Source organism: Chiloscyllium punctatum, chromosome 4 (genome assembly GCF_047496795.1).
Source record: "Chiloscyllium punctatum isolate Juve2018m chromosome 4, sChiPun1.3, whole genome shotgun sequence".
Lineage (NCBI taxonomy): Eukaryota > Metazoa > Chordata > Chondrichthyes > Orectolobiformes > Hemiscylliidae > Chiloscyllium > Chiloscyllium punctatum.
This window is the reverse complement of record NC_092742.1, coordinates 69,923,355-69,950,322: the sequence shown is the minus strand read 5'-3', so window position 1 is coordinate 69,950,322 and position 26,968 is coordinate 69,923,355. Positions and strand designations below refer to the sequence as shown.

The 26,968-nt window shown below is 38.7% G+C and overlaps 1 protein-coding gene across 2 annotated transcripts in view; it reads left to right on the top strand.

Moving 5' to 3' along the window:
• Positions 1-26,968, top strand: part of coch (coagulation factor C homolog, cochlin (Limulus polyphemus)) — a 65,398-nt gene that overhangs the window by 28,857 nt on the left and 9,573 nt on the right. For both annotated transcript variants that reach the window (XM_072569006.1, XM_072569005.1), the window contains exons 5-9: positions 3,341-3,474; positions 4,205-4,267; positions 9,426-9,485; positions 21,339-21,486; positions 21,612-21,715. In XM_072569006.1, the coding sequence (XP_072425107.1) occupies positions 3,341-3,474; positions 4,205-4,267; positions 9,426-9,485; positions 21,339-21,486; positions 21,612-21,715 (509 nt within the window). The remainder of the gene's footprint in view (positions 1-3,340; positions 3,475-4,204; positions 4,268-9,425; positions 9,486-21,338; positions 21,487-21,611; positions 21,716-26,968) is intronic.

Below are 26,968 nucleotides of genomic sequence, written 5' to 3'. Positions count from 1 at the left end.
AGGTTCTTTTTTAGAATGGCAGCCAGTGACAAGTGGTGTCCCATAGGGTTCAGCTGATTACTTTAATATATTAATGATCTGGATGAAGAGACTGAGGGCATTCTGGTGAAGTTCGTCAATGATACAAGCTAGGTGGACAGGCAGGTAGTACTGTGGAGGTGGGGAGATTGCAGAAAGATTTAGACTGTTTAGGAGAGTGGTCCAGGAAATGGCTGATGAAATTCAACGTGAGCAAATGCGAGGTCTTGCACTTTGGAAAAAAGAATACAGGCATGGATTATTTTCTAAATGGTTAGAAAATTCATAAAGCCAAAATACAAAGGGATCTGGGAGTGCTAGCCCAGGATTCTAATAAGGTTAACTTGCAGGTTGAGTCGGTGATTAAGAAAGCAAATGTAATGTTGTCATTTTTATCTCAAGAGGGTTGGAATATAAAAGCAGCGGTGTGCTTCTGAGACTTTATAAAACTCTAGTTAGGCCCCATTTAGAATATTGTGTTCAATTTTGGGCCCCACACCTCAGGAAGGACATACTGGCACTGGAGCATGTCCAGCAGAGATTCTCATGGATGATCTCTGGAATGGTAGGCCTAACATTTGATGAATGGCTGAGGATCCTGGGATTGTATTCATTAGAGTTTAGAAGGTTGAGGGGAGATCTAATAGAAACCTATAAGATAATGCATGGCTTAGAAATGGTGGACGCTGGGAAGTTGTATCTGTTAGGTGGGGAGACTAGGACCTGTGGGCACATCCTTAGAATTAGAGGGGGTCAATTTAGAATGAAAATGAGGAGATATTTCTTCAGCCAAAGAGTGGTGGGCCTGTGGAATTCATTGCACAGTGGAGGCCAAGATATTAAATGTCTTCAAGGCAAATTTTGATAAATTCTTGATCTCGCAAGGAATTAAGAGCTACAGGAAGAGTGCAGCTAGGTGGAGTTGAAATGTCCATCAGCCACGATTAAATGGCAGAATGGACTTGATGGGCCAAATGGCCTTGCTTCCACTCCTATGTCTTATGATCTTATGGCTGTCAGCACAGACCTCCATCCATGAAACCCTGTCTGTGACCAACCATGAAGTGATGTCTGATGCTGTGACCAAGACATTTGGATTTACTCAGAGAGACTAATAACCAGGCATAAAGTTAAATCTATGATATACAAAAGTGCAAATGTCAACTAAAATCCAATGTTGCTCTTGCTATCAAAGTGCCCTCAATAGGTTTCACCCTGCTATCCCTCTCATTACATATACTCCCTGGTTCTGCAGCTGGGATGGAGGGGCCTTGCTGACCCTGAGCTGGTGGGAGCCGCGCTGACCCTGAGCTGGTGGGGGTCGCAAAGAGCATCTTCCAGATGCATCCTCTGAGGCCTTGGTACAACTACCCTCCAAGATTGAGGTGGCTTCTGGGGCAGCCAGACATTTCTCTGCAGAGGCCATCGTGATATTGGAGGTACCTGCAGAATATGAAAGTGTCATGGCCAATGGTTAGAAATTGTGTGAAATGAATGATGCTGACAGTGGAGTTACTTTGAAAGTTGCAGTGGATTGAGGAGTGGTACTAACTCAGTTGGCAGGACATGGATTATCTCAGCACCTCGGGAGGCACAGTCGTTGTCCTTCCCTATAAGGGTTCAGATTCTAGTAGGAAGGGAGGAACCTAATGTTGGGCACCCCTCGATGTGTTGTCTCACTGAACAAGAAGGATCTGAGGAAGGGCCACTGGACCCGAAACATTAACTCTACTTCTCTCCACAGATGCTGGCAGACCTGCTGAGATTTTCCAGCAATTTCTGCTTTTTGTTTCCGATTTTCAGCATTTGCAGTTCTTTGCTTTTTTTGTGTGTGGCCTCGCTGTGCCCTGTTATGGGTAACTAGCCAATGAGAGAAAGGAGAGATTGAGTGAGATGAGCATGGGCAGGAGAGCTGTTATGTTTTGGCGGAGATGGGCGGGCTGAGTGACGGTGTGAGAAGGCAGCACAGAGACTACACAGGTTAGTGGTGTGGGAGATTGAGGAGGGTGAGAGGAGGTATGGGAAGCTGTAGCAGACACATGTGAGAATGGAAAGCATGTGCCTTTGTGGGAGGTGGATATAGAAGCAGTGAGTGTGAGGTAGTAGAAGAAACTCTAGTGGGGCAGAGATAGTCATTTGACCTTCTTATGGCACTGCTGGGCATTCCTCCAAATTTTCATGATGACACTGACCTGGGTGGTGAGCTTGGACTAGGCTTGCAGGGTCCAGTGGCATGTCCACCTCTGGCAGTTCCCTAGGAAGAACACAACCCTCCTTTGCCCCACCCCCACACCCCGGACCTCCCAGGTCCCTGCTGGAGAATCACAACACCAGCATCCCCTTCTTAGACATCTTAACAAAAAATCTCTGAGTGAGCAGGACAGCTTCAGCATGCAGCATCCTTTTAAAGATAGCACAAGCACAAAGGATATATGTTAAGTGGTGAGTTGTTCCAGCAATGGTGTGTTAAGACAGGGCCAGAATCAGATATAATGGATGCCTTGGAGTGGGGTGGATAGTTAATGAGGCATTTAGTAAAATACAGCAAGAGAATTCACTAGGTCTCGCCACAAAATTCATTTAGTGGATTCACCACTGAGGCAGTAATCATGCCAATATTCAAGATTAGGGTGGAAAATGGAACAGATTGAGTATATGTGATTAAAGCATTTATCTCGCATGCAAGATTTCTCCTGATATGACCTAACTGGAAGAATGAACAATTGCAGTATTGTAAGTTTTAGTTGTTCCTGTGCATGACATATTTCGCTATTAACATCATATCTCCATTTACTTCTGTGAATTGAACACGATGGATTTTGGAAAATGAAAAACATGACAGAAAGTTTCAAAGTCTAAATCAATCAGCAATTTCAAATATTTCTCCTCACTGTGGAGTTACCCTTTTGAATTAAATTTGGACCTCTAAAAATAATAGCCATCTAATTTTAACATGAGCAATGGGGTTTCTGTAAAACTGTTTGCTAAGCTTGCAATTTCCACATTGTAACCATGTAAGGAGTAATGCTTTGGTAATACAACACATTCAAATTTTTTTTTCTGAAAGCTAAATACTAATTATCAGATACTGTCAATGACATGTTCCAAACTAATATTTGGATGCTATTTCAATTCATGACATTGTAAATAAATTAATAAAATTGTGTATCTATATAGTCTCAAGATGCCTAACAGCTTATGAATTACTTAGTCGCTTTTGTAAATGACGGCTAATCTACACTTACAGGAACTTTTTCCCAATTGAAGTGTTAAAGATTTAATTTTCTCCAGCTGCATTGTCTTTTCTTGTGGTTTCTTCCAGTGGTGTGATTAACACTCTGGGAGGAGGAGTTCGCCTTCAGAAACTACGAGGACAGAAAAATTATCAATCCTCTACAGCGAATGGGATAAATTCGTTGCCACTTACTCGATGGATGAGCTCCTTTTCAGTCTCCAGTGAGTAGCCCTTTATTATCCTCAAAACGTTCAAATTGTAAATAAACAAATGAGTGTGAAAATTTAATTACTAAAACACAAGTTGTGGAAATGTGAACAGAGTAAATGTTTCCTTTCTCTATAATTAACTGCCTGCTAATTAAACTATACATTTTTATTGCAGATTTTCTGAAAACACAATTTTATTAACATTCATTAAATGTGGGGAAAAGATGAATTAATTAGAAATGGCTTATGTACTCTGGCAAAATGTAAACTCCAGAGGTACATTTTGAAAAGTTGGACAGTGCACTATCACCAGAGTAAATTAACTGACTGCTCAGCAATAGCTATCTGTAGGTTTGATTAAAGTATAGTGGAATATGTTAGCATTATGTCAGCAGTCATAAAGGCTGCAGTTAAAAATATTTCCCGTGACCTTATAATGCAAGGACCTGGGAATGCAAATTTAAGGTCTGGAAAGAGATGCAAAGAAATGTTATAAAGAACATTTCTATGCAGTAAGTGGCAATAACCTGGAATTTGCTACCCATGAGAATGATTTCAAAAGAAAGCTAGATGGACATTGAGGAAGATTAACCTGCACAGGAAAGGCTGTCGATTCGGAGAGTGGGACTGTCTAGATTGCTCTGACAAAAGTAAGAATGGGATCCATAGGTCAATTAACCTACTGTTATTCATTCTATTACTCTTAATTTGCTTGAAATCTTAACTTTAATGTCTTCTGCAGAAATTGGAAGGAAAGCGCTCGAAGTATCTGGACCACCAAAAGCAACAATTATCCCAATGGCTGGTTTGTATTGTTCAGCGGGAAATCACATCATACTGTATGTTGCCGAAATAGATTGAAATTCAATGCATTAAATCTGACCGCCAATTTCACTTTACAAGATATAAATCAATTTTGTTTAATTTTCCAAGTATATTTGATTTTTAATTCCTATTTTGAGTGGGTAAAAAACCCCAAACCTAATATCAACTTGCCTAATATCGTGTTTCTTTTAATATTTGATTACTTCATCTTAATCATCATAAGTAGTATTACATCACCAGTTACAGACTGTCAATTAAATCATTGGTAATACTTAGAGAAAGAAGACGAGGTGTTTTCTGCAAAATGATTAATCTGAGTCTTTGTAGTTCGAATTTTAACTTTTCCTAAATGGTGGTTATAGTAAGATGAGACTTCTTGAACATTATCAGGTTTTCTTCAAGGTAATGATATACAGGGGATTGTAAGAGAAGGCATTCTCTGGAACCTGACAGATTCAGGATCCAGTTCCATTTGACCTGACTTCATGATACAGCTTGTTATGCTCAACAGCCAGTAACTCTTCATTCTACATACCCCACCCACTGCACCTCCGCAACATATAATGTTATGGGCCAAACCAAACCCCCTCAAAATATATGAAGAAGGTAGCCTAGACCCTAACGTCTTCTTATTTTAAAGACAAGTGCCAAGTGTGGTGTTCCAAATGCAATTTGATTGGTTAAACTAACAGTTTTGAAGCAAAACACACTTATTTCCTACACTACAGTTAAAATGCAACAAAAGAAATTGGAATAACAACTCAACTGGAAAACATAACAGAATACTAGATTAACTACTAAACAGTAACTGTTCCAATATAATGACATTCCATAAACACACTCTTGGCAAAGACAAATGCAGTAAAATAAATTGTCTCATATGCAATTCTCCAGTCCAGGAAAAAAAATCAAGAGAAAACTTTTGAGAGAAATTGTAATAGGGAGCAACATACTGAAGCTACCAAACTCACCTATCAGAAGCTCCTGTATGATATTGCAGGCTGGATGTCAAAAAGCTTCATTTGCCCACACATTTCAAAACCACTTTTTAAAGATTATCCTCATTCGAAAGGTCATATGTCATTCACATGGACATGATTTACCATGCTAGTCTTCTGTAAACTTAAGCAAAGATTTCTGTTCTTTCTGAAACCAAAGATTTTCACTCATTAATTGGAGAAGAAGATTCCCTCAGTGGTTTCCACAGTGATTTTGGAACTTTGAATATTGCTGCAAAAGAGGACCTTTCCTACGTCAATGTATCCCTTTTATTTTCAGTTGTATGAGAATACTATCTGTCTCTGACAAGGAGATTTGAAAAGCTTCTGTAATTTTTTTCATTCTCCAAGGCATGATTGCATTGTGAGACTGTTGGGCATTTAAATCAGCAATCTCTTTGAGGCAGTTATGTTTAACCTGATTAAACTTCTTATGCACATGTTCCGCAGTTATTCTTAGATTAAAAGTATAGTTAACCTCTACTCCACGGTGATTGTTAGTCTTTTTCCTGATCATTTTACAAATGTAAACATCGAGTCAATATCTTCAGAAGCAGATAGTCCTATCTATGACCGGAATCTTGCATCTTTATTAGCTGTCACAGTTGAGTTAGCCTACTCTAGATTTAACAGTTAACTTAAAATCAAAATTGGATAAACTGCAAACACAGGTGGTGATGAGAAAATATGTAGAATGCCTATAACATTCTCCTGTCATCTGAAGTGATGGAAAATACTACATTGCCAGACCAGAATGTCGGGCAAAACTATTGCCTGGAATTGTTTACAGGTAGGAATATGAAGCAAAAAGGTAAAATTCAAGGTTGATGCTTCAAGTAACACATTTGTGCTTTTCAAAACCTCTCTTGGTAAACCTTTATGATAAGTATGAGTTTCATTTCTTGGGATTGTTGTTCCATGTCCCTTCACAGAAAGGTGTTTGGGATTCAGTTATGTTGAAGTGATTTTTAAAAGCAAGGCAGGTTTATGCAGATTTAAAGAGAAACTGGAATCTGCAGTCCTTCTGGGTGTGTTCTGAAATCAGCTGAATCAGCTTGTGGAATTGACAACTGGTATTATGAGGAACACTTCCTTCTGCTTTTAAGTGAGGAACTATATTACATTCAGGCTTTTTTTAAAATAAGGGAAATAGCCCATACAATTAAAGGTGACTGAGAAGACTCCTATTGTTGCCTGTGAAGCACTTCAGTTAATCACAGCTCAGAAATAATTAGTGTACGCAATGCAGTGTTCTTGTATAATTGTATTTGTCTAGAGGTGCAGAAAGCTTGCTTGAGCAGAAACAATCAATTCAGAATTATTGCCAGAGTACAAAAACATAGTGGTTGCTGCAAACAAATGGCTTATCTGTAGTTTCTAAATTTATGAATTTAGTTTCAATAATCCAATAAAAGTGGAAAAATTCTAATTATATTGATCTGAAAAGATTGGCAATATCTGTACCATTTTCATGACCAACTATCAAAATGAAATATGTGAAAGATGTAACCACATTTACCATTATTTGCATACAAATATTTGAACTAATAGCAATTTGAGCTTTAAGAACACTTTTCTATTGCTTTGATTTTGAATGAATATTGTCCTGCCTTGAACACTAACTACTGTAATATCTTAATCAGCTGTTCCACCGGAGTGTATCTCTCCTGCTACCACACTAGTACAGGAAGGGGGTCTGTGGCATTGCATTATTGATGTGTACCTAGAGCAGGAAGTTGGCACCCACTCTGCTATGGCCTTGACTCACACAGCACTAACAAGAGAGACTCTGAGATGTCACAGACCAAAACCATGTTGCATTAGATTCCTGCCTCTTTCCCACACGTTCTCTTACACAGTATTAACATCTGCACAGTTATAGGTAAAAAGGTTCAACAACTGGAACTGTTCCAGCATGGAATTTGTCTTCCTTTTGGCCTTTACTCCGGTTTCCAAGGAGTTAACTATTTCAACTCAGAAACCGTTAGACATTCTGAGACCTGGACCCCTTCCTCCCAGAAATTATCTGTTCAGACAGCAGCACCCTGTTGTGTTGTAGTGATGTGAAACAGTCAAATTCTGCAACTCTGTATTTTGGCTTTAAACACAGCCATCACATAACATAGTGCCTTCAGAATCATTTTTTTGTGATCAATCTGCTTCACCCACCAGTGAACTGGAGTAAATTACAATTGAAATTGGTATACTTGAGTTAGAATAATGATAGTGTTATCAGACCTCTTTGCATTTTACCTTAGAGAGCCTTCAGATTTAAGAAACATTCACAAAGGTATCCATGAATTACCCGAACAGTCAGATTGGGGAAAGAAACCAAACATGGATGAGGGAAAACTCAAGAAGGTCCAACCCAATTGATGACCATCTGTAAAGATCTCAGTGTCTTAAGATTTTTGCTTAGTTTTTGACATCTCAGATAAAATTTCCACTCCAGGAACAAGCAATGTTTTAAAGCTGTGCAGATTTATGAATTACATAAGAAAGGAATGCCCACAATTAGATCTATCTTTCACAAATTGGAGATACGCCATTCCCCTGCAAAACTTGTGAATAGAGCAAACACTTTAGTTCAATCAACCCAGAACCACAATTGCTTTTGCAACTGTATCTCAACATCCTGCCTATTTCTAAAATTTTACTCCAGCAGTGAAACTTCACACATATGACTTCTATACTTTTCCACACAAAATCCTCTCAGCTGGGTAAGAAAACGCTGCTTCTATCTCAGGTCAGACCAGAAGTTGCCCACTTATCTTTCCACGAATTCTCCACCTGGATGTTTGAGGCAAGAGTCTTCACAACAGAAGCACTCCAGCAAACCATGCAGACAGTAGTGCCAGAAACCACATCCCCATCCCCAACCCAAACCCTCACTTTTCTGTAGGATAACATGTTGAAAAGTTATAAAGCCACCTTAACAGCTAATGAAAAAAGGTAAGTGTGCAAGGTAAGTGAGGACGTAGGGTGGCAAATGGGTGAAGGGTTTGGTCACTAAGTGGGTGGGAGGGGGTTTTCAGTGACAGGTAAGTGGGTGAGAGAATAGGGTGGGTCCAGTTGGATTGAGTGCCTATGTTGTGGGGTGGGGAAAAGAGAAACAGCTGGCCAGAAAGGCCAGGCAGGTATGTGGGATGGAGTGGAGATATGGAGATATGGAGTAGGTCCATCAGAGTAATTGGGGGGGGGGGGGAGGGGGGAGGTGGTGGTGGTTTTATAGTTACCTAGGGTCTAGAACAGATTTAATGTCTCTGACTTTACCAGGCTAAGTGTTAAGGTAAGTGAGCCAGAACCATCCAACCAAAGTCTCAGAACTGGGTTGTTTTCATTTGGAGGGTCCAGGCCTAGGCAATAGCCCAATGGAAGTCCTAAATCCCCAGGTAATTACTGCATAGTTAGTGGATCAGGACATCTGCAAGATCTTGACACACCTCTTTCAGGGTACATTCACTGTCCAACTAATAAGAAGATCAGGCTAATGTCCTTGTTTGACATTTCATCCCTTATATATGTGGAACACAAAATTCCTTCCAAAGATTTCAGCATCAAATTTCTAATTACAGGCATTATATCATCGAATATGCTTTCTGTACCCAGAAAATATAGGTGAACTGCACAAGACATCAGACTTAATTACAATTGTTTCAGTTTGCACTCTGTTTCGAAGTACATACACTTCAAGGGGCACTGCTTTTCAAAAGGAATTTCACTCATGGTAAAACCACTTAGTCTCAGAATTAGTTACTTAATTCGAGATTACATGATCATCTGCATTCATTTCTTTTAATTTCAGACTATATTATAACACAATTGTCTGTCAAAGTCTAATTACTGATACAGAGAAAGACAAAGTGGATTAGAGGGGGGTTCAGAGAGGATCAGTTTGAGGTGTGCTTCTGAACAATGTTCATATAATTGAAAATGCAAAGGATTCAGCTCTCATTGCTCTTCCTTATTGTATAGTTCTGATATTTTTAACAAGCTTTCTGAAAAATGCTCCATTTTCTTACAAACAGCCTTCTCCTTAGTTTTAATAATGTAATGTCATAGACTGTTTGTGCACAGATCAAAATAAAATGCATAATAAACAAATGTGAACTAATATTTTTCATTATTTAAATACTGTAGCAAAACCAACCAAGAAAAAAGCTGCAAAATCGGGAAAAAAGAATTCAAAAGTGAACAAGGGTAAGGGTTCTTCCATGTTATGATGAAAATTTATCAAATATTATTATTTGGAATTGTGGACTCTATGGTATGGTTAAATAGGTTTTTGGTTTCCAGTGCTGTGAAGGTCTGATCTTTTTTTATTTAAGAAAGGGTCAGAAAGTCATTTGGAACAGTGATCTAATTATTGCCCTTCCAAGAATTCATGTGATATAATTGAAATGACTCAACAAACTACTGGTGAGATAATTGCTGCTTTTTGTTGGCTTCTATTTTTTGACCACAAAAGGGGAGGCAAGGGGCTAAAGTAGATTAAGTTTCAAAGAAAATGTCTGTAACATCAGAAGGGCAATTTAGTTTGTTGAAGTCTTCATGCCAATACAGTTGGAAGGAAGTTTTCATCTGCTTTTAGCAGCCTCAAAATAGTCCTAGTCAGAGATCATTCTGCATTTCTCAGGATAGACAGAGTGAATCACACATTGGTGAGTTACATGAGGGAACATGCAGAAAAGTACTCAACAGAAATATTTACAGCCACGTCAGTTAAATATGAAACTTTAAAGTGAAGTTAGGAGTCGAGTGTAAAAGGTACAGCTGGAAAAAGGGTTACATCTTCCTTGATGCTGTTCATAAGATTTTTCCAAATCATCTTGTATATACATAGCATTTTTCTCTCTTGTGTAATAAGTTAATGTTCTTTTGTTAAAAGTGCACTGATAGTCTTGTGTGAATATGTTAAAAGACGTGGCCACCACAATAACCAAATTTCAGAAATAAATCTTAAAGTCTGTCAAACTAGGTTTCATGATGAAGTCTGACTTGTCCAATGTTACTAGCTGGGATCACAATAAAACTGGGAGCTTTTCAGGATAGACATCCATTGACTGTAAGAGAGATCTGTGATTCTCTAAAGTAAAGTAGGTGGAGAAACTGGACATTAGGAAAGAAACAAGAGTTGTGATATTCTTTGAAGAGGTGACAAGTAGATTAGACCAGGGAAACCCAGTGGATGTGGTCTATCTAGACTTCCAAAAGGCCTTTGATAAGGTGCCACACGGGAGGCTGCTGAGCAAGGTGAGGGCCCATGGTGTTCGAGGTGAGCTACTGGGATGGATTGAGGATTGGCTGTCTGACAGAAGGCAGAGAGTTGGGATAAAAGGTTCTTTTTCAGAATGGCAGCCGGTGACGAGCGGTGTCCCTCAGGGTTCAGTGTTGGGGCCACAGCTGTTCGCATTATATATTAATGATCTGGCTGAAGGGACTGGGGGCATTCTAGCGAAGTTTGCCGATGATACGAAGATAGGTGGACAGGCAGGTAGTACTGAGGAAGTGGGGAGGCTGCAGAAGGATCTAGACAGTTTGGGAGAGTGGTCTAGGAAATGGCTGATGGAATTCAACGTGAACAAATGCGAGGTCTTGCACTTTGGCAAAAAGAATAAAAGCACAGACTACTTTCTAAACGGTGAGAAAATTCGTAAAGCCAAAGTACAAAGGGATCTGGGAGTGCTAGTCGAGGATTCTCTAAAGGTAAACATGCAGGTTGAGTCTGTGATTAAGAAGCGAATGCGATGTTGTCACTTATCTCAAGAGGGTTGGAATATAAAAACACCATTGTGCTACTGAGACTTTATAAAGCTCTGGTTAGGCCCCATTTGGAGTACTGTGTCCAGTTTTGGTCCCCACACCTCAGGAAGGACATACTGGCACTGGAACGTGTCCAGCAGAGATTCACACGGATGATCCCTGGAATGGTAGGCCTAACATATGAGGAACAGCTGAGGATCTTGGGATTGTATTCATTGGAGTTTAGAAGATTAAGGGGAGACTTAATAGAGACGTACAAGATAATACATGGCTTGGAAAGGGTGGATGCTAGGAAATTGTTTCCGTTAGGTGAGGAGACTAGGACCCGTGGACACAGCCTTAGAATTAGAGGGGGTCATTTCAGAACAGAAATGCAGTGACATTTCTTCAGCCAGAGAGTGGTGGGCCTGTGGAATTCATTGCCGCAGGGTGCAGTGGAGGCTGGGACGCTAAATGTCTTCAAGGCAGAGACTGATAGATTCTTGTTGTCTCGGGGAATTAAGGGCTACGGGGAGAATGCGGGTAAGTGGAGTTGAAGTGCCCAGCAGCCATGATCGAATGGCGGAGTGGACTCGATGGGCCAAATGGCCTTACTTCCACTCCTATGTCTTATGGTGATATATATTATATTACAGATTGGAATTTTGACATGGTAGAAATTATGAATACTTTTCTGGATGTACAAGTCTTAACAATGGACAATTTGAAATCTTTGAATACTGCTTTATTGAGTGCATTAGTGGATAAATTGGAGGTGGAAATGTCAATATCGAGTTGCTTAAAATGATTGCCAAGTACTTAGAATTAAAAGGCTGGAAAGCTGAAATGATAGCTAGGTAGAGTGTCTCAGTAGGTCCAGCCATGAATAAGGATGGCAGATGGTCAGAAACAACCTGCAGACTATGAAGCTGTTAACAATAATCACTGCTCCCCAGTTTGTCTTTGAAGTTTAGCAATTAAAATTTAGGACTACATCAAAATAACCTGATGAAACATTTTCAGAATTTGCCAGGAAAAAACAAATGTATGGGATCAGTGAAGTTTGAGAAAAGTTTTGAGAGTATGAGCGAAATCATAAGTATGGAAAAATTGTATAATAATATTCCAGCAACATCCAAGGAATTTGAGCATTACGTGTCAAACATCCAAGAAGTAGCAGTTCTGGCAGATAGTGACATACTTCACTCAGTTACAGGTGGGTAGATGGTCAACTGGGAAGGAGTAAAGAAATTTGAGAAACAGAAAATGGAAGAATGGCAAAGCTAATCATTTTAGGAAACAAATAGTGGAATGCCGAAAAAATAAAGGAGGAAAACTAGAACCATACAAAGTGATACAATGAAATTAGTATGCTTTCATGTAATAAGGCTAGACATACTAAAACTAATTACTTGAAATTAAGTGGGAGATCCAATTCCTTGAATAGGACTACCTAAGAAATCCTTAGAGAGCAGTGCAAGATTGTAAGACTGTAGTAGTAATATCATTGGAACAAGTTTCCTCAGAACCTACTGGAAATGGAGAGTTATGGGCGGCATGGTGGCACAGTGATTAGCACTGCTGCCTCACAGTGCCAGAGACCCAGGTTCAATTCCCACCTCAGGTGACTGTGTGGAATTTTCACATTCTCCCCGTGTCTGCGTGGATTTCCTCCACATGCTCCGGTTTCCTCCCACAGTCCAAAAATGTGCAGGTTAGGTGAATTGACCATGCTAAATTGCCTGTAGTGTTAAGGGCAGGGGTAAATGTAGGGGAATGGGTCTGGGTGGGTTGCTCTTCGGCGGGTTGGTGTGGACTTGTTGTGCCGAAGGGCCTGTTTCCACACTGTATGTAATCTAAACAAAAATCTAAATCCAGATAGTCGAGCAATTTCTTCCTCATTTATTGATAAAGAAAATCAGACTACTGGAGGTTCTGAGTGAGAGATATTTCCTTTTTCTGAATGAAAAGATAAATCAATAAAGTTATTGGGAGACACTGGAGCAAGTCAGTCTAATGAAGGAAAATAACATTAATTGGTTGCATCATCTCACATTGCATAGAGTGAATTGAGAATTAAATAGATTGAAAAGAGTGAGTGAGGAGAGCACCCTGTGACAGACATTCTACATCACTGAGAGGCGTGGACAGGGTGAGAACACTCCCAGATAAGCACACTGACCAGGAGTGGACTGGAGTCAAATTGAAGATATAAGCAAAAATATGATTTTTCTAGTCCGTAATTAAGTTTTAGATTAGATTACTTACAGTGTGGAAACAGGCCCTTCGGCCCAACAAGTCCACACCGCCGCGCCGAAGCGCAACCCACCCATACCCCTACATCCACCCCTTACCTAACACTACGGGCAATTTAGCATGGCCAACTCACCTGACCTGCACATCTTTGGACTGTGGGAGGAAACCGGAGCACCCGGAGGAAACCCACGCAGACACGGGGAGAACATGCAAACTCCACACAGTCAGTTGCCTGAGGCGGGAAATGAACCCGGGTCTCTGGCGCTGTGAGGCAGCAGTGCTAACCACTGTGCCACCGTGCCGCCCACAAGTTGGAGTAAGGGTGAAATAAAAGAAAGGGAAAACCCAGGCAGATACAATTTAAAAAAAACCTAAAGGGTTCCTTTAAATATACAAAGAGCACGAGATCAACTCGGTAAAGAGTTGGGCCCATTAGGAATCATTGAGGTCATCTGAATGCACACCTGGAAATGTAGGCATAGTCCATAATGCATACTTTTCATCAATCTTCACAATGGTAAAGAACAATGCAGGTATACGCATCAGAGTTGAGGACTGTAAAATACAGGAAAAAAATAACATAGAGTGGGGAGGGAGGGTGGTGCACTAGCAGACTTGTCAGTCCTAAAAGTCGATGAATCTGTAGGCCCAGATGAGATGTATCCCTAGAATTGATAGAGCAAAGGAGGAAGCACCAGGCACCCAGTTTCTGAAACAGTGGAGTTCTGCCAGGCTCTGTGTTGGTGTCCTTGCAGTTTGTTGTGTACATTAATGCGATTTAAACTTAAATATAGGGGGTATAATCAAGGAGTTTGCAGATGATATGAAAAATTGTAGCATGGTAAATTTCAAAGAAATAGACAGAAACTGCAGGAGGATATCAACAGATTGGTCAGTCGGGCCATGTAATAGCAAATCGAAATGAACCTGCAATAGTGTGAGATAATGCACTTGATGAGGTTTAACAAGGTAAGGAATCACACTGCAAATGTGTTGGAATGTGTTGAAGATCAAAGGATCCACAGATCCTTGAAGGTAGCAGGGCAGATCAGTAACGTGGTTAAGAATTCATGTGGAATAGTGGCCAGGTCTTAGGAAAATAAGAATAAGGAGTTTATGTTGGAACTGTATAAAATATTGGTTATTCCATGACTACAGTATTGCGTACAGTTCTGATCATCACAATATAGGAAGGATCTGATGGCACCAGAGAGTGCAAAGGAGACTTACTAGGATGCTCCATGGACTGGAAGGTCCGGACTTTGAGGAAAGGTTGGATAGGCTGGCGTTGTTTTCTTTGGAGTAACAAAGTTAGACAGAGAACTTCACAGAGGTGTGTAAAACTATGAGAAGCCTAGATAAGGGGGTGGGGGTGGGGGTGGGGGGTGCTTAAGGAGGCACTCATAATAGAAGGGTCAGTAAACTGGGAAGATAGATTTAAGGTAAGAGGGAAAAGGCCAAGAGGAGAGTTGAAAACAAGTTTTTTTTCACTCATGGTGGGAATCACTGCCTGAAATGGTTTCTGAGTCAGAAAACTCTTAATATTTAATATTTAAGCAGTATTTAGATATTCACTGGTGTTACAATAGTTTCCATGGGTGAAAAGCTGGAAATGGTATGTGTATTCAGATTTTTGTTGACCAGTATGGATATGATGGGCAGCACAGCCTCTTTCTGTGCTGTAAACATCTGTGAGTCTACGTTGTGGTTGAAATCATGGAAGAAATCTCTACAGAAGGAATTTTATCATAGGGAATGGCTTGGCTGGATCAAAAATGTTGACTTAATTGTGGGAGGGTAAAAATGATTAGAAGTGAAAGAAAGTGAGATGCTATAGGAGAAACATTCTGGATTGATTCCAGACTGTGTTTTGTCTAGATCTCACATTCAAATAATTGAACAGGAAGAGAAAAAGACTATGAATAAGAGCGATGATTTGGAAATTCAAGAAATTCAAAAATTGCTATTTTTGAATACTTAAGTAAAAAAAGATGGAAAGCAAGAGGCTGACATGTTTAGAATATCTGCCTTAATTTAAATGTAGTCGTTACAGCTAGAAATGAGAGACCTTTATCTAACAGCCTACCCTGAAACTGAATCAAATCAATACCTGGGTGTTATTATTTAAATGAAAAGGTGTTAAATGAGGAAAGGGAGTCTACCTCAAGAACCAGATAATAAGGAATGGATAATAGACTTGTTTGAGTTTCCTAACAAATTTTTAGGAGTGGCTCCCAAAATTCCAGTGACACGTCACTTAGATATTAGAAAACACAGACTAATTTTTTTTATTGACCAGGATTACATAAAGATGGAATTAAATTTTGCCAAAAATACCATACATATTAGATCATGAGCACAGAAAGTGGTGGATGAAGGTACAGTTACAACATTTAAAAGATATTTGGATAAGTTCATGTATAGGAAACGCTTGGAGGGATATGTGCCAAGTGCAGGCAGGTGGGACTAGTTTAGTTTTGGAACAAGGTTGGCATTGACTAGTTGGACCAACGGGTCTGTTTCCATGCTGTACAAATCTATGACTCTACGAGGAATCCACAACTATTAGTGAAACCTGCACTTTCAATTCCGATACCAGCTTTAAAACAAAACTATTTAACATGGTCTTGGCATCAAAAACCAGAAATGGGAATCGGTGCTCTTTTAACAGTTATAGATGTTTCAAAAAAATTTCCTGAGACAGTGCCTTTGGGGAAAATTACGGCAAAAGTGGTAAGCAAAGAGTTTTGTTCAGTTTTTGTTTACAAGGTATGGATTACACAAAGAAATAAAATCAGACAAAACTCCAAATTTTATGCCACAAAAACAACTAATCAATTTTGAAATGATTGGGATAAAGGAATTTCCTTGTTACTGTTTGACTTGAATGCATCTGCAAGATCAAATTCTTTTGAACTCATGTATGGAAATATGGTGAGAGACCTCCTTAATTAATTAATCAAAAAAAAGTTTATAAACCAAAGCTCAGAGACTGCAGTTTTGACCTTTGTGCCACGTTTCTGAGAGAAACTGATCAAAGCGTGTGAGTTGGCCAAACAATGTTTTTTAAATGTTCAACAAGCAATGAAAACTAAATCAAATAGAGACGTCATAGATCAGAACCTTGTCGCTGGAGAACAGGTGTTAGTACTGACATCTGTCACTGGGGAACCATTAAAAACAAGGTTCACTGGATCTTAGTGAATGAAAATAATCTCAATGATATGAATTATTTAATGAGTACTCTGGACAGGAGGAAAAATCAGTGTGACATGTTAATATGTTAAGTAAGACTGATTGGGAGATAGACTGGGAAGTGGTGAAAGGAACAGGGAGTGGAATAAAAAATATTATAACAATTGGAAAATGAATCAGAAATTGAAAATTCAAAAGCCAAACTTTTGGTAATCAAATTGAATATTACAAGAGGTGCTTAAAATATTAAATGGAATACTATGCCATTTCCCAGAAAACAAAAACTATAATAGATTAATAAATCAATTTTGTAAATAGGCCAGGAGAAAATGACTTTGGCTGTACTTCATGTTAATGTAGGGAATGTGTTTCACCGAAAACAACACCCTCACAGAATCAACCCACACAAGTTTGTTTGAGTGAGAAAAGAGATTACATTTGTGATTGATGATGGTGTTACTTAATTGGGTAATTGTAGCTGAGGCTCAGCTGTTGGAGCCAAATCCAGATGGATCACAATGGATGTGTATCGATTATTGCAAAGTTAACACACTGCCAAAAGCAAATCATATCCAATTCCACAATTAAAGGATTGTATTGAGAGGATTGGGCAAGCTCAGTTGGTTACAAAAAACATTTGTTTAAAGGATATTGATAAGCTCCATTGACTGTGACAGCCAAAGAAATATCAGTTTTTGTATCAGATGGATTTTAGCGAAGTTAAGTGGTGTTGTTTGGAATAAAAATACATTAGCAATTTTTCAATGATTTCAATGATTAACCAACAAGGTCATCAAAGGATTATGCCACTGTGTTTTGTATATGGACAACGTGGTTCCATTCAGCCAAATTTTGAAGGAACCTTTATAACACTTGAACAAACTGTTTCTTTTTAATGAGGTAAAAATGAACCACCACCAATAAGTTACTCATGTTCTCTAATTGATCAATTTACAGACAAAGCCCATTAATGCAATGTAGACAACCAAAGATGTGAGTGATACAGGGAGAGGGGGAAGGAGCTAAATCAAATTGGACTTGGAAGGGAAGATAAAGCACTTTATCCTCTGCAGTACCCACCTCTTTCTCTAAAGATATCAACAGTTTGTTTTAACAGTTATAATGAGTCAGTTTGGTCATAAATCTAGTTAAAAGTAGACTTGCCAAAGCAAAAGTGACTTACTTGGACCACATTGTGGGACAAGGCCGAATATCGCCCAAAGAAGAAAATCAAGGGGTAAGTATTTGAGTTTATCCCTTCCCTAAACCAAAATGTGAAATTCTGCAATATATTGGCATAAGTGGATTTGATCAGATTTTTTTAGATTCTGAATTTCAGCACTGTTGTGGTTCCTTTGATAATTTTGTTCAAGAAAGGCAACGGCTTGAGTGGCCAAAAGAATGAAAGAGAGCCTTCGACAACTTGAAAACTATATTGACCATTGCATCAGTTTTAGCAGCTCTTAATTATGATAAGGTTTATGCTGAGTTTGGATATCACTAACACTGGTGTGGTGCAGTGTTAGTACAAAAGGATGAGCTGGGGATCAAACTGCTAGTCAATTACTTTTCACACAGACTACACGCATTAACAAAAATATTCGACAGTGGAGGAAGAGACATTGAGCCTGGTGTGGGCTATACAACATTTCAACATATCCAATACCTCAGCAGAAACATACTTATAGAAACGGTAGTCCTTTAACAACATTTCCTTAATATAACCACATACTTAGTAATGTCCTGCAATACCAATGATGTTTAATGTCATAGCTGACAGTTTGTCAGTAATAAATGTGAATGTTGTGATCAAAATGGATTTGTTTAGAATATGATTATGATGAAAATCCTTATGTTTATTGTAAATATGTTATTACTGTTAACATAAAATAGAAATAGTGATGAGGAAATATTGATAGGAAATGAAATTGCTTCCTAAAGATACTTTTTTTTGGTGGGGGATTGGCTGAAACTTGTGACCCAAGTTTATAATCTATCATTATTTGGGAACTTGGATCTAGCATAATGTTTAATGAGTTTTATCTTTTCAGGGTTGTGAAGGACTTCTGTTTTAAAAGAAAATAATTTGGAATAGTGGGCACAAGACAGCCTTTCCAAGAATTCATGTGACTTAAGCTAAACAATTCAACAGATGAGAGTGAGATAATTTATGCTTATAGTTGACTTGAGTCTTAATGACCAGAAAAGGAATACTAGGGAACAAACAAGTTGAGTTCAGAAAGGTTCATGCAAGCAAAAGGACAGATTAGTTTGAGGAGGTATTTAGGCCAGCAGAGATGAAAATAAGTCTTTAGCAGCCTCAACGTTGTCCAAGTAGGTTACACTGTCCATATATCTCTGGGAGGCTGAAAGACAATCTCATCTTGTGAATGTGCAAAAAACTGAAGGAAGTGGTTGCTATTGCCTTAGTTAACTAAAACAAAATTAAGGTGAAGACGGAAGTGATACTTCACTGGGGTTGAATGGCTGTAAGTGTGTTGTTTGGGAAAAAAAGGGGCTGCCTCTTATTTCTTTGGGATAATAACTCATTTACTTTTCTTAAAAGTACATTGGCAGCCTCATATAAATATATTTATGACTAGGGACAGCTGGAAAACAGGAAGCCTTCAGAAATGAGGTGAGAGTCCAGAGAAAGTATATTCCTGTTAGGGTGAAAGGAAAGGCTGGTAGGTATAGGGAATGCTGGATGACTAAAGAAATTGAGGGTTTGGTTAAGAAAAAGAAGGAAGCATATGTCCGGTATAGACAAGGTGGATCAAATGAATCCTTAGAAGAGTATAAGGGCGGTCGGAGTATACTCAAGACAGAAATCAAGAGGGTAAAAAGGGGACATGAGATAGCTTTGGCAAATGGAGTTAAGGAGAATCCAAAGGGTTTTTACAAAGACATTAAGGACAAAAGGGTAACTAGGGAGAAAATAGGGCCCCTCAAAGATCAGCAATGTGGTCTTTGTGTGGAGTCACAGGAGAGGGGGGAATTACTAAACTAGTATTTTGCTTCAGTGTTTACTGTGGGAAAGGACATGGAAGATGTAGAATGTAGGGAAATAGATGGTGACATCTTGAAAAATGTTCATATTACAGAGGAGGAAGTGCTGTATGTCTTGAAATGCATAAAAGTGGATAAATCCACAGGACCTGATTAGATGTACCCTAGAACTTTCTGGGAAGCTAGAGAAGTGATTGCTGGGCCTTTGACTGAGATATTTGTATGATCGATAGTCACAGGTGAGGTGCCGGAAGACTGGGGCTTGGCTAACGTGGTCCCACTATTTAAGAAAGGTGGTAAGGACAAACCAGGGAACTATAGACCTGTTAGCTTGACATCGGTGGTGGGCAAGGTTTTGGAGGGAATCCTGAGGGACAGGATGTACATGTATTTGGAAAGGCAAGGACTAATTAGGGATAGTCAACATGGCTTTGTGCGTGGGAAATCATGTCTCACAAACTTGATTGTGTTTTTTGAAGAAGTAACAAAGAGGATTGATGAAGGCAGAGTGGTAGATGTGATCTATATGGACTTAGCAAGGCGTTCGACAAGGTTCCCCATGGAAGACGAGTTAGCAAGGTTAGATCTCATGGAATACAGGGAGAACTAGCCATTTGGATACAAAACTGGCTCAAAGGTAGAAGACAGAGGGTGGCGGTGGAGTGTTGTTTTTCAGACTGGAGGCCTGTGACCAGTGGAGTGCCACAAGGTTCGGTGCTGGGTCCACTACTTTTCATCATGTATATAAATGATTTGGATGTGAGCAAAAGAGGTACAGTTAGTAAGTCTGCTGATGACACCAAATTGGAGGTGTAGTGGACAACGAAGAGGGTTAACTCAGATTACAACAGTATCTTGACCAGATGGGCCAATGGGCTGAGAAGTGGTAGATGGAGTGTAATTTAGATAAATGCGAGGTGCTGCATTTTGGGAAAGCAAATCTTAACCGGACTTATACACTTAATGGTAATGTCCTCGGGAGTGTTGCTGAACAAAGAGACCTTGGAGTGCAGGTTCATAGCTCCTTGAAAGTGGAGACGCAGGTAGATAGGATAATGAAGAAGGCGTTTGGTATGCTTTCCTTTATTAGTCAGAGTATTGAGTACAGGAGTTGGGAGGTCATGTTGTGGCTGTACAGAACATTGGTTAGGCCACTGTTGGAATATTACTTACAATTCTGGTCTCCTTCCTATTGGAAAGATGTTGTGAAACTTGAAAGGGTTCAGAAAAGATTTACAAGGATGTTGCCAGGCTTGGAGGATTTGAGCTGTAGGGAGAGGTTGAATAGGGTTGGACTGTTTTCCCTGGGGCGTGGAGACTGAGGGGTGACCTTTATAGAGGTTTATAAAATCATGAGGGGCATGGATAGGATAAATAGACAGTCTTTTCCCTGGGGTGGGGGAGTCCAGAACTAGAGAGCATAGATTTAGGGTGAGAGGAGAAAGATATAAAAGAGACCTAAGGGGCAACTTTTTCATTCGGAGGGTGGTACATGTATGGAATGAGTTGAAAAAGGAAGTGGTGGAGGCCAGTACAATTGTAACAATTAAAAGGCATCTGGATGGGAATATGAATAGGAAGGGTTTGGAGGGATATGGGCAAGGTGCTCACAGGTGGGACTAGATTAGGTTGGGATATCTGTTTGGCATGCACTAGCTGGACCAAAGGGTCTATGACTATGACTACCCAGCACAGTAATTGACTTGCAATAATAAACTTTACAGTTTGTTAAGCTAGGATTCACACTGGAATCTGATTTGTCCAATATTGCCATTTACTTAGATCAATACAACATCTAATTGCTTGTCTGAGTTGCATTTGTTCAATGAAAAGTAATTCTTCAATCCACAGAGTGCAAAGCTGACATTGCCTTCTTGCTTGATGGGAGCTGGAATCTTGGTAAACGCAGATTTGACCTTCAGAAGAATTTTGTCATTAGAGTCACCAACATGCTTGGTATTGGACCACAAGGACCACTTGTTGGCATTGTACAAGTAAGGTAAACAGAAGTGAGAGATGATCATGTAAAATTTCTTTCTAAATATTTGTAGAAGTCAGACTTGAGTACCATTTGCATCCATTCATAATGGTATTTCAGTTGCATTTTATGTATTAATTATGCAGTGAGAATCCTAAAACTGAGTTCAACTTGAAAAATTTCACTAATTCAAAGGACGTGGCCTCTGCAATCAAAAATGTGACTTACAAAGGAGGTAGCACCAATGTTGGTGAGTGACATGGGTCTCATTACAATATCCTGATTAACATTATTCTCAATTCCACATTTTCACTCTGCTTTCCAACACTTGATCAAGATGTTAACTTGGAACTGCAAATTATTCTCGAAAAATAGGGAAGTGACCTCATACGTACAGAATATTTCTTCATCCTACCCCTTTTGTTTTTGGAGTTGCAATAGTAACATGGATTGAGATTTGGTTCACAGACAGAAAGCAAAGTTATGAGGAGGATGCAAGAAAAGTTCAACTGGACTCAGACAGGCTGAGTGAACAGGCATGAACGTGACAGATGGGATATAATGGAAAGCAAAGCAAGGTTATCCACATTGGTAGAATAAAATGGAAGTTTTTTTTTAAAAATGATGGAAGCTAGGAAGTGTTGGTGTCCAAATAAATTTGGATATCATCGTTCTTGAGTCACTAATAGCTAGCAGACAGGTGCAACAATCAGTACATTAGGATAAGGGTATGTTGGCTTCATTGCAAAAGGATTTGCGTGCAGAAGTAAAACTGCCTTACTGCAATTTGATGGTGAGACTGTAACAGGTGTATTGTGAATAGTTTTGATCTGCTTTCCTACAGAAGGATATATTTGCCAAATACTGTGTGCAATCGAGGTTCAGCAGACTAATCCCTCGAATGACAGGATTATTTTATGAGGAGAGATTGAGAAAACCAGGCCTGCAATTTCTACAGCATCAAAGAATAAGAGGTGATCCAACTGAAACTTACAAGGTTCTCATTGGGTGTGATATGGTAGGTGTAGATAGGATGTTTCCACTGGTTGGTGAGTGTAGAACCAGAGGACTCAGTTACAGAGTAAAGGTTAGGCTATTTAAGTCTGAAATAAGGGTTTTCATCCTTCAGAGTGTGGCGAATCTTCTGAATTTTCTAGCCAGAGGGCTGTGGGATCTCCATCATTCAGGACAAAAAGTAATCCATCTTCAGAGACGAATGACACCATGGATGTAGACATAGCACAAAAAGGTGGCATTGAGATAGGTGATCAACCATGATCTGATCAAAAGGAATAGTTCTAATCTGAACTATTCTGAACTTGCTGTCTTAACTTTCTGAACTGAGAATTGGATCTTGGCATGCAATATAAACAGCTGGATGTGTTTTTATGCATTGTCTATATGTTACACTGGAATGAAATTCTGATTTGTTCTACCACTTGCCACAGCCCTGAGGGCACTGAAAATCAAGTTCCACTATTCCGAAGGCCATCAATAATGTGAAATAGGACCTGTTTAATCAGTAGGATGTCTAATGACTGGTTGTGACCACTATCTCCAATAAATGAAATTCAGTCTACAAATAAGAAAACAAAAACGTATTTATTATAATAAACACCTGTAGCAGGTGCAAAATAGATTATTAATATGCAAACATAAAGTACACACTCTATAAATCCAAACACATTCATTTATTCACAATTAGGACAGACAAGACAAACAGATTTTCAGAGATATTGTGGGGATATCAGCAAAAAGGAACAAAGTCTATGGATGAAGAATACAAACAGGGGAAAATAAGGTCACTTTTTTACAGTTCCTTTGAGGTCTTGATAATATCATGCTGTAGACAACTATGGCAATTCTCAGTTCACTAGCTGGTCAATTGGACCTAGGCTTGAAGAAAAAGTTTCTTTCTTTACATTGTTTTTGAGTGTTATTTCTTCCTCTCTCTCTCTCTCTCTCTCTCTCTCTCTCCCCCTCCCTGTCTCTTTCTCTCTGTCTCTTTCTCTCTGTCTCTTTCTCTCTCTCTCCCTGTCTCTGTGGAAGAGAGTGGGTGAGAGAGAGAAAAACCAATCTTTACATGCTTTCAGGCTTATGGAGATCTTGGTCCAACTGAATCCTCTCCTCTCTGTGATAAACTTGTCCTTACAACTAACCCACAAGCTGCTGCTGGGTGATTATATCTTCTTGAACTCAAAAGCTAGTTGTCTAACAAAAGTATCAATTCTTAAATAAAAAGAATTACAGGACCTTGTGTAACCAATAAGTGATCATGCAGTTCCACTTTTCCTTCAAGTTATAATTTTAAAAGAACAACTGGTTAATTGCCCACAAAAAGCAATTCAAAACTCCTTTTTCCAGTTTATAATTCCAATAATACATATGTAGTCCTTCCATACTATTAAAAAAATACTGCATTTAAAAAATCCTTTTAAACAAAGCATTTTTAACAGCAATCTGGAAAATTCTCCAGTGGCCACCTACTTTTTCTTTTGTAATACTAACTGGTTCAATAATCTGCAATTATTGGTGGTAATTGCAGACTGAATGGTAATTTACTAACAACTCTTAATGACTTCTTGCAGGGCAAGGATGTCCTCACTGTTGGAAATTATAACACATATTCAGTGACAGACTTAATCATAGCTTCTATTTCTAGATTACCAGCATTGCTGGTGTTATAGCAAAGCACAGTGAAGAGCAATTGGAGAATCTCCAAAATTCTCTCATTGCAAGGTAGAAAGCTTAGCTTTCAGATTCATCCCAATGGGAAACAGTTTGGTGTTATACCAAAGGACTTTATATGATTGGTCTGAAATTCATCCATTACAAACAAAGAATTTGAAAACATAGTAAAATATAACAGTCACAGAGCTAAACTTTCCAAGAGGCTTCTTTATAATTTCATGTTGAAATGTAACTTTAAATCTTCCGTATGGTTTGTCCCTAACTAACTTTCAACATGATTGCAAAATATCCAGCATATTTTCATTTTCTGTTAATTTGTTTTAAATTTGCCCTTTCCAATTTCTAATCATTGAGATAATAAATTTGTTTTTTTATTATTCTTTCTGCCAAAATTGACAATTTCACATTTGCTTACCCTACTCCATTTGCCAGGTCTTTGCCTACTCACTTAGCCCATCTATATTGCTTTGTAAGCTCCAGAGCTTTTCTTTACAACTCATTTGTTACCTACCTTTGTGTCATTAGTAAATTTAGCAAGCATACCTTCAACTCCTACATCCAAATTATTTCTATAAATCGTAAAGAGTGGCGGGCATTGAATTTCTATGGCACACCACTTATGACAACCTGCCAGCCTGAAAACATCCATTTATTTCTAATCTCACCTTCCTATAGCAAACCGATATTTCATCCATGTCAAATGTTACCATGTTTCGGATTCACCCTATCCATATCCCTATCCATGATTTTATAAACCTCTATCAGGTAACCCCTCAGTCTCTGATGCACCAGGGAAAACAGCCCCAGCCTATTCAGCCTCTCCCAGAGCTCAAACCCTCCAACCTTGGCAACATCTCTGTAAATCCTTTCTGAGCATTTTCAAGTTTCAAAACATCTTTCCTCAAGCAGCGAGACAAGAACTGAATGCACTGTACAGCTGCAAAATGAACTACCATCTGCTCTACTCAATACGCTGACCAATAAAGGCAAGCATACCAAACTCCTCCTTCACCACCATGTCTACCTGCAACTCTACTTTCAAAGAACTATGAACCTACATCCCAAGGTCTCTTTGTTCGGCATGATCTTACTATTAAGTGTAATAAGTTCTGCCCTGATTTGCCTTATTAAAATGCAGCACCTCACATTTATCTAAATTAAACTCCATACTTCTTCAAAGAACTCCAATAAATTAGTTAAACATGATTTCCCTTTCATAAAGCCATGATGGCTCTACCTGATTACCATTAACTAATCCAAGTGTCTTGTTATATTTTGAATTATCTCAATTTTAATAATAACTCTATCTTTTACTCCATGAAAGATGTTAAGTTAACTGGCCTGTTGGTTCCTCATTTACGTCTCCCTCTCTTCCTTTTTGAATAAAGAAGTTACATTGGTTACTTCCCAATCTAAAGGAACCTGGTTAGGCACCAAACACAGGAAGATTTTGAGGCAAAGGTGTATTTTTTTTTAAATAACACTGAGCAGAAGAAACAGAAGAGAGAAAACCATTGGAAGACACCTGGCTAGTAGGATGAGTTTCAGATTATTCCAATTTAGGAACTGTTCAGTTGTGTAGAAAGGTCTCGTTCTGTGCTGTTCAGCTTCTATACAAAATTTTTTTGTACTCACCATTTCTTTCCAATTTTGAAGCTTTATGAAAAGTGTATTTTAACCATAGTTATGTATAATTTTAAATGTATTTATATGATAATACAGGTTCTGGCTTTGTAACAATTATAGAGAAATATGATCATGAACATTGAGGAAATGATATAAATCAAGAAATGTGTCAATTAAAAGAAATCAAGCTTTAAAAACCTTTCAGATAAAAACACTTAAATAAAAAACAAAGTTCCAAGAATCTCTGAGAGATGTAATGGCACTTACAATGGAGGCAGTATGGAGATTCTGTTCAAGATTAAAAAGATATTACAGCCAGAATGTCAATAGATGGACAAATAAAGGTGCAGCCAAACATGTGTGTCATACGAGCAAGCACCCATTTATTATATATTTCTATTTCTCAGGTTAGTGTAGCGATAGTAGGTCATCCTTTTATGAAGAATACTAGTAGGCCACTTGATTTCTACAAATATTTAGCCTCTTTCAACGCTATTTTCTGGTGGTAGCTATATAACCTCACTGACTGAATTTAATTCCACATCTCGCAATTATGAGATTGTGAACTCTCCACCTCTAAGTTGTTGATCTGGCAGTTATAACCATTAGCCTGCCTTGATTAAGAAATTGTCTTCGAACATTTGAATGACCTTGATTATCCTACAGAGCACAATTTATCGTTCTGAAGGAAGCTGATGAATGCCGAGTAGTTTCTTTTGAAAAAGGTCAAATTTTGATATTGTGACAACAGATGTATTGACAAACCCAAACAATGTACTGATGCAGAAAATTTATTATCAACTAAAGCTGAAATAGAAACATTTAGCCTAAAGAAAATGAACTGCTTTTGCCAGAATCAACTTGCAATTTATTCTTAAAGTATGAACATTTCAAAGCTAAAATTTCAAAGTTGGGGTTGATAAATGGTACATATTTAGTGTAATGTTGGCTGACACCCATCCCAAGTGGCAAGTGGAATTGGATGAAGTGGGATTTTAAGTATGGGCCTAATGATGTAAAAACAATAGTTCATCAATTTCTTTCCCCATTTCCAACTCTTAACTGGTTTTCTTCCTTTTCTCAACAAAGTTTCTGATATTTGAAGACTTGTTGATGAATTCATCTGTCTCAGTGATACTCCTTAAATCATAAATGTTGTCCTTTATTCTAATTAATTTTATTTCTC